The sequence below is a fragment of the Podarcis liolepis genome, assembly GCF_965112155.1.
Source record: "Podarcis liolepis genome assembly, chromosome: 2".
Classification (NCBI taxonomy): domain Eukaryota; kingdom Metazoa; phylum Chordata; class Lepidosauria; order Squamata; family Lacertidae; genus Podarcis; species Podarcis liolepis.
In genome coordinates this window covers 107,395,631-107,413,378 of record NC_139555.1, presented here as the reverse complement: position 1 = coordinate 107,413,378, position 17,748 = coordinate 107,395,631, and the positions used below count along the sequence as shown (strand labels likewise).

Genomic DNA, 17,748 nt, shown 5'->3' with positions numbered 1-17,748 from the left:
CGTTCATACTGTAATGTTCCATTGTTCTATTTGTGTTATAAAATTTTAACAGCAAAAAATTATCGAAACAAAAACTGATAACTAATAAAATAAAATAAAAATAGCATGTAACATTATGGTGGAAAACTCTTTGAAAGGGGTAGCCTGGGCTGCATCTATTTCCTCTGTTTCCAGGTTTCCTCCATTTCTCCAACAGGGTGGTTTTAGCTGCGTAGCTTACCCTCAAAAACCACTTGTAACTGAAGACGGCATGTTTTATTTTTAAATGTTGCCACTCCACAGTTATAATATTAATGGTGCTTTACCTAATTTTTTTCACAGGGAAGTGTGACTTCCATTCCCCACATATTCTCTCCTTGTATCTTACCCAGCTGAAATCCAGACAAATGAAGAAGGAATGGGGGATGAGAATAAAACATCGTGGACGGAGTTTCTTCTTGTTGGACTTCAGCATCAAAAGTCACCCACCCTTTTCCTTGGTGTTATCCTCTTCATGTCCCTTATCGCTCTCCTTGGAAACAGCCTCCTCCTGTTCTTAATTAAAATGAGCTCTGGTCTGCAGACCCCAATGTACTTTTTCCTCAGCCAACTGGCCTTCATGGACCTCTGCCAAGTTCTCTCCATCGTTCCCAAAATGACACTGGATTTCGCAACCCACAGCTACACCATTTCACTCTACGGATGTGCCGTCCAGATTTTTGTCACGCTGGTCATGGGAGGAGCAGAGTGCCTCACCCTGGCAACCATGTCCTATGACAGGTACGTGGCTATCTGCAGGCCGCTGCAATATCCGGTCCTCATGAGGAGCAAAATCTGCAACATCATGTCAGTCGCTTCCTGGTTCTGGTCTTGTGTGCAGGCCCTGAACTGTTCCCTCTACGTGCTGCCTCTTCCCTACTGCAAGTCCAACGTGATTAGGCACATCGGTTGTGATTATACAGCGCTTTTAAAGCTTTCTTGCGCCGACAATTCTGCATTTGAAAAATCAATATACCTCGGAACATTCCTAGTATTCCTAATCCCCATCTCAATCATCCTGGCTTCCTACACAGCCATCCTCCTTCAGGTTCTGAGGTCCCGCTCCTCCGGAAGTAGCCACAAGGCCCTGGGGACCTGCTTGTCCCACTTGTGTGTGGTGGGGATCTTCTATGGTTCGGCCATTTTAACATACATGACACCCGTATCTTCCTATTCAGCAGAAAAGGCTATGATCAACTCAGTGTTCATTACCATTGTCCCTGCCATGCTGAACCCATTCATATACAGCCTGAGGAACCGAGACGTTTTAGCAGCTCTGAGGAGACTTTTGGAAAAATGCATATTGTGTAAATAGTTGGACAAGAAAAAAATATATTAGAAACTTACATACAATGCTACTACTACTACTACTACTACTAGTAGTACACTGTGATTTGCTTTCTATAAGGGATCTCAGTGCTATTTTACAAAACAATAAAAACATTCATATACCCATTTCATATGTACAAAGCGCTAAATAATTGCACATATAAAAATCTCTTTAAAAAACCCCATTACATACATAAAAACAATTTCAGATTCAACACAGATGCCAAGTGGGATGACTTGGAAGATTTGCTGGAAGAAAATAATGACAATATCAAGTTTGTCCAAACATATTTTAATCTTTTGATTGGAAAGAAAAAGTATGCAAATGCTTTCATGGGGAACACACTGAGGCTGCTTTCCTTCCCTCCCTCCCCACCCAATTCCCTGCTCCCTGAATGTGCCGGATTGCTCTGGACAGCCCAACCCAGAGCTGTTTCTGCTTGACTCTGCCAAAGTCCAGATCTCCCTTATTTGGTTTTGGCTTTGGCTGGACCCAGTGCTCAGACCTAATGTACCGTATTTTTTGCACCATAACACTCACTTTTTTCCTCCTAGAAAGTAAGGGGAAATGTCTGTGCGTGTTATGGAGCGAATGCCTGCGGGTGGCGGGGGGGATCTGCTGCAGTCGTGAGCAGAGGATCCATGGTTCCCCTTCCTTCCCTCCTCCGTGGTTACAAAGCATGGATCCACATGGATCCTCAGGATTTTTGCATTGGGCTACTCCAAACTCACTGTCAGATCATATGTCTGTGGCCACAGCATGAACCACAAAAATCATATATCCACTATTTCGTTTAGACTATTTTTTTTCCTCTTGTTTTCCTCCTCTAAAAACTACGTGCGTGTTATGGTCTGGTGCGTGTTATAGAGCGAAAAGTACGGTACATTATCCCATCAAATGTCTGAGTCACAATCCAGAGAAAGTCTTCTTAAAAAGGAGCAGCATTGCTGCAAGACAGGCGCGGTTGGTGGTGAGAGATAGTTCTGCAACCCTGGCCTCCCAGTAGCAGCACCCCTGCTATTTATGAGGAAAGTGATGGGGCGATGAATGGCGGTGCTGAGAGCAGGGCAGTTTGAGTGAAGTGGAAGAGCCAATCTGGCGTGCCCAAGCTGTCACAATCTTCCCACCGCCCTGTCCCACCCTACTAACCATCCTGGTGGTACATGGCAGTGATGCTGCTCCTGGGAGGCCGAATCTGCAGTGCCTCCCCTCACTGCTGGCTATTCCTGCTCCAAGCACTTGTCCCTGTTTGAACTCACACAAGAGAGTTTGAGCTCTGCTCTCAGCCATGGCCTGGCATTCAAGGAATGAGGTCTATCCCCACGGCAGTCCAAACTCTAAATATACTGTACTTTTCCGTGTATGAGACTATGTTTTTTTCTTTTAAAAACATGCTAAAAAGTAGGGGTCGTCTTATACATGGGTGGCATAGCTGTCAACGTTTCCCTTTTTTAAAGGGAAATTCCCTTATTCCAAATAGGATTCCTCGTAAGAAAAGGAAAAAGTTGACAGCTATGATGGGTGGTCCATAGGGTGGACGTTTGATTGGTTGCTGCCGCAGCTGTCAACAGCTATATTGCATGTTATTGGTTGCTTTGTCAATGGGTGGTGTTGATTGGCTGATGCTCTGGCAGTTGGGTGGGCTATTGGCAGCTTCTGCCGGCGATGGGACAGACGGGATGTGGATTTTGTGACACGTGCAAAAGCTCCACAACTCTGGACAATTCTCCACAAAAAAGCTCAACAACTCTGTGGCATCTCCCCCTATTTTCTTAAATCTGAGCCCCCCAAAATAGGGGTAGTCTTATACACAGGGGCGTCTTATAGACGGAAAAGTACAGTACTTTTTGAAGTGAGGCAATGAGAACTGTATACAGTGTTCCAAATGTGATCGCACCATAAACTTCTATCATGGTATTATGGTATCTTTATTTTTTTTTCCAGTTCCTTTCCTAATGATCCCAGGCATGGAATTAACCTTTTTTCATAGCTACCACACGCTGGATACCTTACGACTCCAAGGCCTCATTCCTGGTCTGTCTTTGCCGCTTGACACAGTTCAGACCCTGTGTCAGAAGCTAGAGTCAAGTGTAGGTCAACAATAAAAACATGGCGTCAGTGACGTTAACGTTTTATTCAAAACAGCTAAACAGTTCAGGCCTAGTAATCCCAGTAGCTCTTGCCTCAACGAGACAATAGCGAGGCGCGTTTGAAAACGGAAGCATTTACTTTTGGGTTTTCAGCGTTCAGGTTCGAGACGTTCTAGAACAGATACCACTGTACTTTTGAGATACACTCATACTCCCCCAAAGTGTTGGATCGCTCTCTATTGTGAGCGCAATCACAGCGCAATGTGAGCGCAATGTGAAGGCAATCACAGAGCATTTTGAATGCTTGCTGGTAGAGATGGTGTGTGTGTGTGTGTGTGTGTGTGTGTGTTCCCTTAGGCAATAATAAATGGCAATTATCTTTAAAAATAGCCTGACATTTCTTTTTCTTGAGAACTTCTATTTATAAGATTAATACCAGTAACTTAGTGAATGTCGACATAGCAACAATTCCCAAGTTACTGGCATTCATAAGATGTTTGTAGGCCACTGGTCAGGAACTACATGAGTAGATCTCTCAAGACCTGTTTTGGACTTGTTGCATATTTAGTGCTAAAATATGGACATCATATTGAAATTTGACCATCTCTCAAAGGTATTCAGCTGGTCGAATGTCAGAATTTGTTGACATTTCCTGCTGGCCCCTAAAATGTAAAGAATTACCAAGAGAGATGTAGAAGTTACAATAATCACTATCATATGTTAGAAGAAGTTCTAACAATCACTGTCATGACTGAGATGTGGAGAAAGACCATAATGAATGTTACTTCAAAGTTCTCTTCCCCTGTGAAAGGGGCTTCCTTTTTTTTTTGCCTCACTCTCTGTGCACTTTAAGGGACGTGGGTGGCGCTGTGGGTTAAACCACAGAGCCTAGGACTTGCCAATCAGAAGGCTGGCGGTTCGAATCCCCACGACGGGGTGAGCTCCTGCTGCTAAGGAAAAGTGGGAGGGATGCGGGTGGCACTGTGGGTTAAACCACAGAGCCTAGGACTTGCCGATCAGAAGGTCGGTGGTTTGAATCCCCACGATGAGGTGAGCTTCCGTTGCTCCTGCCAACCTAGCAGTTCGAAAGCATGTCAAAGTGCAAGTAGATAAATAGGTACCACTCCGGTGGGAAGGTAAACGGCGTTTCCATGTGCTGCTCTGGTTCGCCAGAAGCGGCTTAGTCATGCTGGCCACATGACGCGGAAGCTGTACACTGGCTCCCTCGGCCAGTAAAGTGAGATGAGCGCTGCAACCCCAGAGTTGGCCACGACTGGACCTTTACCTTTACCTTTTACTGTGCACTTTAGAATTTCTTTAGAGTTTTGGTGGGTTTGTGGTTTGCATTCCTTTCATCTAGCAAATGGGGGGTGGGGGTGGGTGGGAATGGACAAGAATTTCCATAAGGAAAATATGCTTTGAAAGTATGTTTGAAGTTTGAGTTGTAGCTTCCAGTGTGCCTTAATTGAAGTCATGGGGCCAAAATTCCCAAACGTATAGGAGAGTGATCATTTCTTCATGAAGATTTTAAATACTGTTGGTGAAAATGCTGGTTGTGATGCATCAGATGCAGATTTTAAAAATGTCGCTATATAAGAGAGACTATTTTTCAATAGTTCAGAGAGTCTGAATTGTTTTTGCAACTGACCGCAAAACAAGGAATTCAGTCTTTATGATTCTGAATATTTTAATGTGTGGAAAGCAATCAAGAAAACACTTTACTACCCTAAGGCACTAAATATTGATTGTTATTCCCCCCCCTTCCTTTTGAAGTTATAAAAATATTTCCACTTTTCAAAATGTAGGCAAAGTAAGTCATTAATTCAGATTAACAACTCTTTCAAAGAATGTACTGCAAATCATTTTTTGCCTACAACAGGAAAAACGTGGCAACCCTTTAAACTGAATTGTGGTCAATTAGCTTAGGGGAGTACTATGGAAGAGATGAGCAAGATTTAATTAAATCAGTGGATGGAGCACTGATAATTTACAGCAGATGACTTATATACCAGCTTCTTTTAAAACATAAGCTGTCTTTCGGCTTGCTGTTGCAGACACATGCGTTAGACACAGGTATGTGACTCTTCTCATTGTCATTGCAATCTAATTCTTCTTCTTTTCTTTTCTGTTTTGTATTGTTCTTTGGTGACAACACAAATTTTCATAAAGAAAATCCTTTGCAAGAGAATCTTAAACAGGCAAAGAGAGACCAAAGGAAAAACTATACTGATAATGTGTCTGTGTGTCTGTCTGTCTGTCTGTGAGTGACACCATAAGACACTAGAACTCAGGCCGCAAGGGAGAAATCAGTCATAGCTGAGTAAGGTTGTCTTCCATGAACACAGTTTTAACAGTGAGTCCATAAGTGACCGTGGAGGCCAATTCTGGATCCACATGTCCTTCCACAGTGGGGACAGGGTGGGAGTTGATCACGGTGTGGATTTGCCAAGCGTGCCTTCCTCTTAGCACGTTTCTCCCTTTTGTCCCGAATTTGAGTGTCTTCAAAGCCCATGGCACATTTGGTAAAGGCTGTTCTCCAATTGGAGCGCTCGCAGGTCAGTGTTTCCCAGTTGTTGGTGTGACAGCTACACATATACTCCATTTGGGAGTCATGTTTATGTCGGGGGTATTAGTCATTCATTTTTAGAAAACTGTCTTCAAGAGTTTCTGCATGTAAGATGAAACTCTGGCTGTGAAGCTGGATTGTTTGCACTGGTGCAAATATAAGACAGTGACATCATGGACATGCACAGTGTGTTATGTGAGAGTGACTGAGAGAGAGTTTCAGTTTTAATCTACTGAAAAGATGCAAGCAGATCTGCTGCTGTGGGGATCCACAGCAGTCTCCACAGCAGTCTCTGTAAATAGCAATCGCTATGCTTGTTGTTGTTTAGTCGTTTAGTCGTGTCCGACTCTTCATGACCCCATGGACCAGAGAACGCCAGGCACTCCTGTCTTCCACTGCCTCCCGCAGTTTGGTCAGACTCATGTTTGTGGCTTCGAGAACACTGTCCAACCATCTCGTCCTCTGTCGTCCCCTTCTCCTTGTGCCCTCCATCTTTCCCAACATCAGGGTCTTTTCGAACAATCGTGTGTTGCTCATCAATCAAGACTCAGGGCCGATTTCCTCACGCTTCACTAACAGACTGTATTTCAACTCTGCTAAACACGTGGTCGGAAGTGTGCTGGGCGAATCTTTCACAGCAGCTTTCACGCCATAAACACCCACAGTTTACTCAGAAGTTAATGGGAAATCCATTCTTTATTTGAAAAAAAATAAAATCCTGTATCCCATCTGGGCACTGTGATGTGGTTCTCCTCTCTGATCTAGCAACTGGTGTTGCATGGAAAGCCCTTTTATTTTAAATTATTTTATCTGTGAAAATTAGCATCTTTTAATCTCATATATCATTCATGGCTTTCCCTGCCCCTTCTATCCACTTTGCATTTGATTTATTGTTAATAAGGTATCTTTTATGTTGGTTAAGGCAGAAATCTAAAATGATAAAATGATAACTAATAAAATAAAAAAGGGGAATATATTAATGATAAGCTTCTTGAAAGAGGGAACCAGAGCTGGATTAATTGGCTACAAACAGGAGGATTTCAGCTCTTTTAAAAGGCCTCTTTGCTTGTATATCATGAATCTCACACACATCCAATTGGGTCATGTAGCCTACCTACAAAAAAACACTGATAACATAAGATGGCATAATTTATTTAGAAATCCTGGGTTCCCACCCACCCCAGTTACAATATTAATGATTGTTTACCTACAATTCTCTCAAAGTACTATGTGACTTCTATCCCCAGCTTTTCTCTCCTTGTATCTTATTCAGCTAAAATCCAGACAAATGAAGAAGGAATGGGGGGTGAGAATAAAACATCGTGGACAGAGTTTCTTCTTGTTGGACTTCAGCATCAAAAATCACCCACCCTTTTCCTTGGTGCCATCCTCTTCATGTCCCTTATCGCCCTCCTTGGAAACAGCCTCCTCCTGTTCTTAATTAAAATGAGCTCTGGTCTGCAGACCCCAATGTATTTTTTCCTCAGCCAACTGGCCTTCATGGACCTCTGCCAAGTTCTCTCCATAGTTCCCAAAATGACGGTGGATTTTGTAACCCACAGCTACACCATTTCGCTTTCTGGATGCATCACCCAGATTTCTGTCACGCTGCTCTTGGGAGGGGCAGAGTGCCTCATCCTGGCGACCATGTCATATGACAGGTACGTGGCTATCTGCAGGCCGCTGCAATATCCGGTCCTCATGAGGAGCAAAATCTGCAACATCATGTCAGTCGCTGCCTGGTTTTGGTCTGCGTTCCAGGCTCTGAGCTGTTCCCTCTATGTGCTGCCTCTTCCCTACTGCAAGTCCAATGTGATTAACCATTACCTGTGTGATTATCCAGCGCTTATACAATTGTCCTGCTCTGACAATTCTGCATTTGTGAGATCAACATACTTTGGTAATTTCATGGTCCTTCTCATCCCCATCTCAGTCATCCTGGCTTCCTACATAGCCATCCTACTTCAAGTCCTCAGAGCACGCTCCTCAGGAAGTAGCCACAAGGCTCTGGGCACCTGCTTGTCCCATTTGTGTGTGGTTGGAATCTTCTATTCAATGGCCATGTTTACGTACATGACCCCCTATACAGCGGAAAAGTCCATGATTAACTCAGTGTTTACTACCATTGTCCCTGCTATGTTGAACCCTTTCATATACAGCCTGAGGAACCGCGATGTTCTAGCAGCTTTGAGGAGACTTTGTGCAAAATGCATATTGTGTAAATAATTGGATAGGAGAAAAGAAACTATCCATGATGTTATCCTCAGAACCAGCAGAACTCTTAAACATAACTGGAAATAACTAACTAGGCATAGGTGAATTGGTTCATTTCAGTTTAACTCAGTTTCTCATTTTTCCAGTTTTAAGCTCAGTTTCCACATCAGTTTACAACTGGGTGGCTTTTTAAAAGGTCTTGTCAAAATTCATTAGCATTCCAATCTGAATTTCTCCTAATCCTCCTGTTGCTGTATGCATTTTCCCCTAACCAGTTTGCAGAGCAGTTTCCCCTATTGTGATGCATTTCTATGTGCTACTTTCTACAATATAAGCATGTTAATGCACACCTTACCTTATCAAATACATTTTTTAACATTTTTTGGGCTGGAGAACTGTATTGTAAAGTCTGGACAACTGCAAAATTTGAAAGCTGGATGTATATTTATTTATGTGCTGCTTAGGAAAGCATGAATTTGGGAGAACTGAATCAGAATTATCTTCCACCAATAAGAAGGAGACAGGCAGAAGTGACAGAAGGCTGCTGAAACTGCTAAGTGGTTTAAAACTAACTTTATTTGTTGACAAGAAAGTATTAAAATGTAAATTGCAAAAAAATAGAAAGAGGTAATACAGTACTGCAACAAGACAGAAACAACAGAAACATTTAGTATATTTGTTTTTCAAAAAAACACACACATTGTAAATAATTATTGAGAAACTGAACAATAAAAAGGTCCTCCTATTAACTAGAAGTCCCTGTAATAGATCAATCATAGAATTCTAAAGTTGGAAGGGATCCTGAGGGACATCTAGTCCAACTCCCTGCAATGCATATATTGAGAATAAAGCTCTTAAAATTCTATGCCTTGGTCTGGGAGGCTACAAAATTGGGTTGGGGGATTTTAGTGATTCCAGTGATTTTTTTGGGGGGGAGGCACACAGGTCATGATTTCTCCCTCACCCCAATTCCCTATTCCAAGGTACATTTGGCAGTGGAGCGGGGAAATTATTGAGCAAGGTCTCAATATGGGGGTGGTACCATTCCACTACCACTATTCAACAGAATGTCACTTGGAAGAATACATTGGGAGGTAGGAAGAAGGTGCCCACTGGCCAACTGGAGTCAAGAGGAAACTCCAGTGAGTGTCTTGTCCCCAGATTACAGCACCTTTCAAAAACCTGTGCGGCACAGCACTCTCCCCATTTGCATAGGCGCGCACAGCACGTTTCATTAGGGTGTGCACCCAGGGATGTTGTAAAAAAATATTTCAGCAAAGGAAGAAGGGGCAGGGAATGACAAGACAAACAAATAGGGACAAGAGAGAGGTAAAGAGGAAAAACCACAAGAGCAGTCAAGAAGCCAAAATAGGAGTTTTTTCAGCAGAGAAAAAGACTCATGCCAAGCTGACCAGATGCAGGGCACTTATGGAGGGCCAAGGGTGGAATGGCTTCTCCACTTTCTTGCTTAAAAGGTAAAGGGACCCCTGGCCGTTAGGTCCAGTCGTGACTGACTCTGGGGTTGTGGCGCTCATCTCGCTTTATTGGCCGAGGGAGCCGGCATACAGCTTCCGGGTCATGTGGCCAGCATGACTAAGCCGCTTCTGGTGAACCAGAGCAGCACACGGAAACGCCGTTTACCTTCCCGCCAGAGCGGTACCTATTTATCTACTTGCACTTTGACGTGCTTTCGAACTGCTAGATTGGCAGGAGCAGGGACTAAGCAATGGGAGCTCACCCCGTCGCGAGGATTCAAACCGCCGACCTTCTGACTGGCAAGTCCTAGACTCTGTGGTTTAACCCACAGCACCACCCGCATCCCTATTTCCTTGCTTACAGACCATAAAAAGCAGCCCCTATCCCTTTCAGATCTCTCTCCACGAAAGGTGGCCAGTGGAGTGAGGATGGAGACAGAAACAGACACAGGCAGAAGAAAAAGGCTGGAATGGATCTGCAGGGGCAGCTAGTGGAGCCAATCACTCTCATTCCCACTGCCACTGCCACTTCCAGAGACAGACACAGGCAGAGGCTCCAAGTCCTTTCCAGATCCATTCCATTCCATTTCTTCTGCCTGCATCTCTCTTTGTCTGCTTCCTTTGACCCACACCCTTTTTAACATCAGGGTATGCCTGGACACCCCCAGCACAGCCCCTGTGTACTTCTAAGCCCACTTGTGATTCCCAGTGATGATATTCAGAGATCTCCAGCACTGGGGGTACAACATTGTGGCTGGAAGCCACTGATAGTCTAATCCTCCATGAATTTGTTGATGTTGGGATGAAAGCAGGAGAGCTAGCAGGCAAGTACTTGCAGATGTGATTGTAAAGGATGGCATACAAATAATAAAATCATTATCATCATCATCATGGGTGGTTATTGTACATGTTGCAACCTGTCTGGTTCAAGACAGGAACCAGAGCTGACTGGTCAGAACAGAATGACAATATGATCATGTGAGCCCGTGCACTGTCAATCCATAGCAATCTGTCCCTCAATAAGTAGGAGAAACGTCACGGTGGGGAAAAACAATGTGGTTTGACCAGGACTCTCTCTGCATGGTGCCCTGTAAAATCATTTATACCATGTGATATTTTCCAAAGAATTTTCTCAGTCCTGCTAGCATATCCCAGTTCCTCTAGACATATAGGAAAGTATTTGTCATTGTAGGTGCTATAGTAATCAACACCATCTATCTCCAAATAGATGCTCCATAGCAGAGTACCACGACACACAAATTGGGCAAGCAGGTTCCCTAAGGCCTGGTGGCTTCTCAAATGATAGCACAGCACCTAATTTTTAAGGGATCCAGGAACAATGAAGACTTTCCTATCGCTGGAGCTGACAGCCCAGAATATGCCTGGCCCCTTCACTGAAGTTTATTGTAAAAAAATATTTTTGTGAGACCAGGGAATGATAATACTTAGAATTCATACAACATTTTAGGGCGTTCAAAACACTTCAGATTACACGCTATCCCTGAACATTATGTTATTATCATCTCCATTTAGGAGCTCAGCCCCAGCAGGGACACATTGTCTTGCTTGAAGCTGTAGTATATATTATTAAACCAAAGGATGTAACATTCATTCAGAAACAAAGCTACAGTATGAATATTGGGGAACATTTTTTGCTACGGTCACCAATCACACAGCAATAATGAAAGTTAGGGTGCTTCCAGGTGGGGGATTAATAATGCAAACAGTACATTAAGGTATTGCAAATAGGTCCCATTTTGGTTTGCAGACTGTTCACACATGAGTAGCATGAAAACCAAAATAATACACCCATTTGAAGCGCCCTTAGACAAAATTTGCATCTCTCACCTTAAGTTCCCTCCAGCTAAATTTCAGCCCTGGCATAAATTCCAAAGGGAGAGTGCCTGTCATTCTGTTTCCTGCTGAAATCATTGACACAGTGCGCATCTTGCAAAGAGCTTTCTCAGTGCTGCCAAGACATCCCGGTTCCTCAGGCTGTATATGAAAGGGTTCATCATGGCAGGCACAATGGTACAAAACACAGCGTTTATCATGGCCCTTTCTGCTGAATAGGAAGCGGCAGGTGTCATGTACGTCAAAATGGCCGTAACGTAGAAGATCCCAACCACACACAGATGGGACAAGCAGGTCCCCAAGGCCTTGTGGCTACTTCCAGAGGAACGTGCTCTGAGAACTTGAAGTAGGATGGCTATGTAGGAAGCCAGGATGATTGAGATAGGGATGAAAAAGATCACGAAACTACCAACGTATTCTGTTATATCAAATGCAGAATTGTCAGAGCAGGACAACTGGACAAGGGCTGGGTAATCACACATGTAGTGTCTGATCACATTGGACTTGCAGTAGGGAAGAGACAGTACATAAAGGGAACAGATCAAGGCCTGCACAGAGGACCAAAACCAGGCAGCAACTGACATGATGTTGCAGATTTTGCTCCTCATGAGAACCGGATATTGCAGCGGCCTGCAGATAGCCACATACCTGTCATATGACATGGTCGCCAGGATGAAGCACTCTGCCCCTCCCACGAGCATTGTGACAGAAATCTGTACAAAACATCCATAGAGTGAAATGCTGTAGCTCTGGGTTACAAAATCCACCGTCATTTTGGGAACAATGGTGAGAACTTGGCAGAGGTCCATGAAGGCTAGTTGGCTGAGGAAAAAATACATTGGGGTCTGCAGACCAGAGTCTGTCTTGATCAGAAAAAGAAGGAGGCTGTTCCCTATCAGAGCTACTATGAACATGAAGAAGATCACACCAAGGAAAACCATAGGTGACCTTTGATGCTGAAGTCCAACAAGAAGGAACACGGTCCATGACATATTCCCTCCTCCCATTCCTCCTTCACTTGCCCAATTTTGCCTGAAGATTCAAGGAGAGGACTTGTGAGAAGTGGTGTGCCAAATTGTAGGGTTGAATCCACTGTACACATAACATAAACAACAAAAAGAGAGCAGTTTTTTAATAGAATGGATTGTGTCTAATGCTCCTCACACTTAGTTCTGTCTGCAACAAGACTTCTTTTCCTCTTCTCTCCTCCAAGAGTCCCGAAAATATGTTTGGAGGGTTCCCAACCCTCCAGTTGAGATTTTGAGGGTTCAAAGAGACACCTGGAAAGAAGAGGAAGTTTTACAGAATGCATGGAAGTCCATTTTGCAGGCAGAGCTTCAATGTTGGATACTGCCCAATATGTTAGAAATCTCTCTGGGTGCATCCAGATTCTCACTACAGTGGTACCTTGGTTTACAACCTTAATCTGTTCCAGAAGTCTGGTCTTAAACCAAAGCGAACTTAAACCAACCTGTGCTTTCCCATAGAAAGTAATGGAAAATGAATTAATTCATTCCAGATGATGAAAAGCAACCCCCAAAAAGAGCAATTTGACATGAATTTTCCTACTGTATTTTGCGCTACCCCTGTCCCCCTCCCCTCACCGCAAAAGGTGCAGAAATACTTGGGAAATGGTAGGATAATTTCTAAAAACCCAGCCAACCTTGTTTTTTAGAAGAGAAAGGAAATAGGGTGTTTGAGGTTGATCCAGCCCCAACTTCTTCTTTCATATCGCTAATACCTGGGACTTTGGCTTGGGACTTTCCACTGTTGTTTCGGTAAAGCCCATTTCAATTCTTTTTCAGTGGAAATGGGTCACTTGGGATCCAGATTCACCGCTATAGGAGGGAAATCTCTAACATGCAACCACGGGAAGGGCCATGTTCCTGTCCCTCCAGATCCATAGCACTACCCCTTTCTCAGCTTATCTGGAGCAGGGTTATAGATTCTGGCCCGTTCTCAGGGATGATGGGTTCTATAGCTCCAACATCTGGATGGCATCATGTTGGCGGCCCCTGCCTTACTCTAACCTATCCAGCAGGCTGTAATGGGTATATAGGAAAGGGCAAACTCAATATTTAAAATATGAATGCACAATAATGGGTCATTTATCAAAGCTTAAAGGACATGGATAGCAAGTGTTAAGCCCGGTGTCAATGATACAGCTAAAGAATACCAATGTCAGGCTGTTGTAGCTCAGTTGCTTTGCAGCTGCAAAACCATGAGTCCTGTAGTAAATTGTTTCCAGCAGAATGTTTTATCCAATGTACATTTTAAAGTGCCACACAGGGAGAATGTGGGAATAAATAATATGTGTAGTGCCAAGCCTGACTTTCAAATGAAATCTGGTTTATAAAAATATCTGTTTCTCTTTATTGAATCCTATGACTTTTCCTGGAGGGTATGGCAGGATAAAAAAATAACTAAAAGGAATATGCATACGCTAAATAAATATATACATTTTCCTGTTTGAATATATTTTTCCTATTTTCCATAAGCTTGCAAGGTTCTTAAGTACAAGTAAATTGGTGTTATCATGAATCAGCATAATGGACCATCATGTGGCATCCCATTTTAGTTCTACTCAGAGTAGATCTGTTGAAATTAATGGCCATGACTAACTGAGGTCCATTGATTTCCAAGGTGCTATAGAGTTGCATGCAATACAGAATAACTATGACTTCTACAAATGTTCAGAATTACATACCTGTGTCAACCGCTTCTGTTTACAACAGCAAGAAGGGAGCAAAGTTTAGTTTCTTAAGATGAAAATGAATTCCCAAGGCTCGGTTGAAAAACTGTGAGGCCTCTGTTGTGTTAATTAATTTTTTACAATAATTACTACTGTTATTAACTCCCCAGTTTCAAAGGGGTGGCAATTCATCCTCTACCGCAAAAATGATTTCCCTTCCATTCTTTAAGAAAAAGAGAAATGCCTTCTTGATTAATGAGAAACGTTCAGAATCTTTTTATATTCAAAAATAGGGGGGAGGAATGCCAAGACCTCTATTCAGGGCTGCAGAATTACATAAGCCTTTGCTTCCTTTTGACATGCTTGTTTTTTAAAATTCCAAAATCTAAACAATCCAATTCATGCTCCCTGATAAAGCAACATGTATATCTCTGAAATTTCCTAACATACATTTACAGCGAAATGTTTGCTTAGCTCCACTGACTCCCTGTTTCCAGAAACAGGAAATATATATCTGCCTTTTGATTCTGAAACATTCAGACCAGAACCAGTATTTATGCTAATGTGAGATCATTGGCAAATAAACTTGACGAATGGAGGCTTCGTGTAGGAGTGGAGGAAGACATCTGGGATTGTTGTGTACTGATACTCACAGAGACATGGTTAAATTCAGCTATTCCAGACACAGCTGTTGAATTACAAGGTTTTACAATGTACTGGTGGGACAGGACACAGGATTCTGGCAAGAAACAAGGTGGGGGGGTGTATTTTTGTAAATCAAAACTGGTGTACGGACTCTGTCAAGTTGGATACCTACTGTTCTCCGGATGTGGAATTTCTGACAATTAAATGCAGACCTTTCTATCTCCCCCGGGAATTTACAACAGTGGTGTTAACAGCGGTGTACATAGCACCAACTGCAAAATGCATGCAGGGCCATGAGTAGTATGCATGAAAACATCAATGCTAAATTGATTAGATACCCGGAGGCTGTGCACATTATTGTGGGGGACTTCAATCACACAGATGTGAGGGAAGTACTCCCAAAATTCCATCAGCACATTGAGTGTGCAACAAGAGGAGAAAATACTCTTGACAAGGTGTATACGAACATTAGACGGGCATATGAGGTCAAGACCTTGGCACACCTCGGTGGTTCAGATCATGTGTCCCTGCTTCTGACACCAGTATACACACCCCTCAGGAAACAAGGCCAGATACAAACACGGATGGTTACGGTGTGGCCTGAGGGAGCCTCTCAGCAACTGCAGGACTGTTTCCAGGAGACCGACTGGAATATCTTCGACCATCAAGATCTATAAACTTATACAGCAGCGGTCCTGGATTATATTAGATTCTTCACAGCAAATGTCACCAGGGAAAAGTATGTTAAATTGTATCCGAATAGGAAGCCCTGGATGACAGGAGAGGTTAGGAGATTATTGAAGGCCAGAAATTCTGCTTTTAGAACTGGGGACCGGGTATTCTATGGCATAGAAAGAGCAAACTTGAAGAGGGGTATCAGGAAAGCAAAAGCGGAGTACAGAGGAAAAATTGAGGACCATCTGAGAAATCATGATACTAGACAAATGTGGCAGGGAGTCCAACATCTGACTGGTTATAAATCAAGGAATTCATCAGTGGTAGAGAGTACTGCTTCCTTGGTGGGAGAGTTGAATACCTTCTTTGCCCGATTTGAGGTGACACCAACAGTGACTCCAACAGGGATGCCAGAGCTATTGGCGTCACTACCTACAGGAAATGCTGCCAGGGTGGAAGAGGGAGAAGTGAGGCGAATATTAAAGGAGGTAAACACGAGGAAGGCTATGGGCCCGGATGGGGTGGCTGGCAGGGTGCTAAGAGATTGTTCAGACCAACTGGCAGGAATCTTTACGAAGATTTTTAACCAGTCTCTGGCCCAAGCCACTGTTCCACCCTGTCTGAAATCCGCTACCATTATACCCCTGCCAAAAACATCAAAGATAGACAGTCTGAATGATTTTCGCCCTGTGGCGTTGACACCTATTATAATGAAATGTTTCGAAAAACTGGTGAGGAAGTGCATCTTATCTTGTCTGCCAGAGGACTTGACCCTTACCAGTTTGTGTACAAGGCAAAGAGATCCACAGAGGATGTTGTGGCAATGGCTTTGCATGCTGTCCTGACTCATTTGGAGAAGCAAGGGAACTACGCGAGACTGTTATTTGTAGACTTTAGTTCTGCATTTAATACTATTCTTCCGCATAGATTGGTGCCCAAATTATTAGACCTGGGACTTCCACCATGTTTGTGCAGGTGGATATTAGACTTTCTATCAAACCGTTCCCAAAGGGTCAGGTTGGGTTCCCACGTCTCTGCGGATCTCATCACGAATACGGGGACGCCGCAGGGGTGCGTGTTGAGCCCGCTTTTATATACGCTCTATACATCTGACTGTGCCCCCAAATACCCCAGTAATAAGATCATTAAGTTTGCAGATGATACAACGGTGGTTGGTTTAATTACTGCTGGAGAGGAGGAGGCGGCCTATGGGAAGGAAGTTGAGCAGTTGGGGGAGTGGTGCAGGAAAAACAACTTACTCCTTAACTTAAAGAAAACAAAAGAGATCATTGTGGACTTTAGGAAATGTAAATTGAATATTCAGCCACTTATTATTGAGGGGAAGTGCGTGGAACAGGTCTCGGTGTTTCGATTTCTGGGAATGGAGTTGAGAGACGACCTAACCTGGGGAGCACAGCAGAGGTTATATTTTCTGAGAATCCTCCGGAAGAACAATCTCTCAAAGGACCTGTTGATGGCATTTTACCATTGCACTGTGGAGAGCGTACTAACTTATGGTCTGTGTGTGTGGTTTGGGAGCTGCACGGCCAGGGAAAAAACAATGCTATCCAGGGTTGTAAAGACTGCAGAGAGAATTATTGGGTGCATTCTTCCCACCTTGGATCAAATCTATGCTGCCAGGTGCCATAAGAAAGCGGCAAAGATAGCACTTGATAGTACGCACCCCGGAAATGATCTCTTTCAGCTTCTGCCTTCTGGAAGAAGGTATAGAGTTATAAAGGCCAGGACTAGCCGTCTGAGAAACAGTTTCTACGCTAATGCAATTCTGGTTCTAAACGCAGCATAGTGTATTTTAAAATGGGGTTTTAGAGTTTTTAGGGGTTTTTGAATGTTTTATGTAGTTTTATTTAGTTTTTATGTAGTTTTGTGGTAGTTTTATTTAGTTTTTCAATTTCATTGTTCCGCAAGGGACAATGACAATAAAGATATCGTTATCGTTATTTCTACTCTCCATGGAGAAATGCTCTGCCAGCACCGCCCTGAGGGAATTTGGCTCCCAAACCATTATTTTAATTGTTACCAAAATTCATTATAGTTCAAAAGTGAAAACTTCCTACCACCCACCATCTGAATATGTTAAATAAGCTTTGGACAGTATGGATGGATGGATGTATTTTTAATTTCTATATGTCTTTATATTTTTAATAAAAGGGGTGTACCACATATTA

The 17,748-nt window shown here is 43.2% G+C and overlaps 4 protein-coding genes across 4 annotated transcripts in view; 2 read left to right on the top strand and 2 right to left on the bottom strand.

Moving 5' to 3' along the window:
• LOC310701906 (olfactory receptor 2AK2-like) overlaps nucleotides 1-17,748 on the bottom strand; it is a 51,917-nt gene that overhangs the window by 18,197 nt on the left and 15,972 nt on the right. The window lies entirely within an intron of this gene.
• On the top strand, nucleotides 569-1,333 carry LOC310699250 (olfactory receptor 2AG2-like; the record flags this gene model as incomplete). The annotated part of the gene is made up of 1 exon (XM_083486875.1): nucleotides 569-1,333. The coding sequence occupies one exon, from the start codon at nucleotides 569-571 to the stop codon at nucleotides 1,331-1,333; it is 765 nt and encodes a 254-aa protein (XP_083343001.1).
• Nucleotides 7,541-8,230, top strand: LOC310700916 (olfactory receptor 2AK2-like; the record flags this gene model as incomplete). Its single annotated transcript, XM_083490868.1, has 1 exon — nucleotides 7,541-8,230. One exon carries the CDS (start codon nucleotides 7,541-7,543, stop codon nucleotides 8,228-8,230), a length of 690 nt encoding a protein of 229 aa, XP_083346994.1.
• On the bottom strand, nucleotides 11,622-12,248 carry LOC310700915 (olfactory receptor 2AK2-like; the record flags this gene model as incomplete). Its single annotated transcript, XM_083490867.1, has 1 exon — nucleotides 11,622-12,248. The coding sequence occupies one exon, from the start codon at nucleotides 12,246-12,248 to the stop codon at nucleotides 11,622-11,624; it is 627 nt and encodes a 208-aa protein (XP_083346993.1).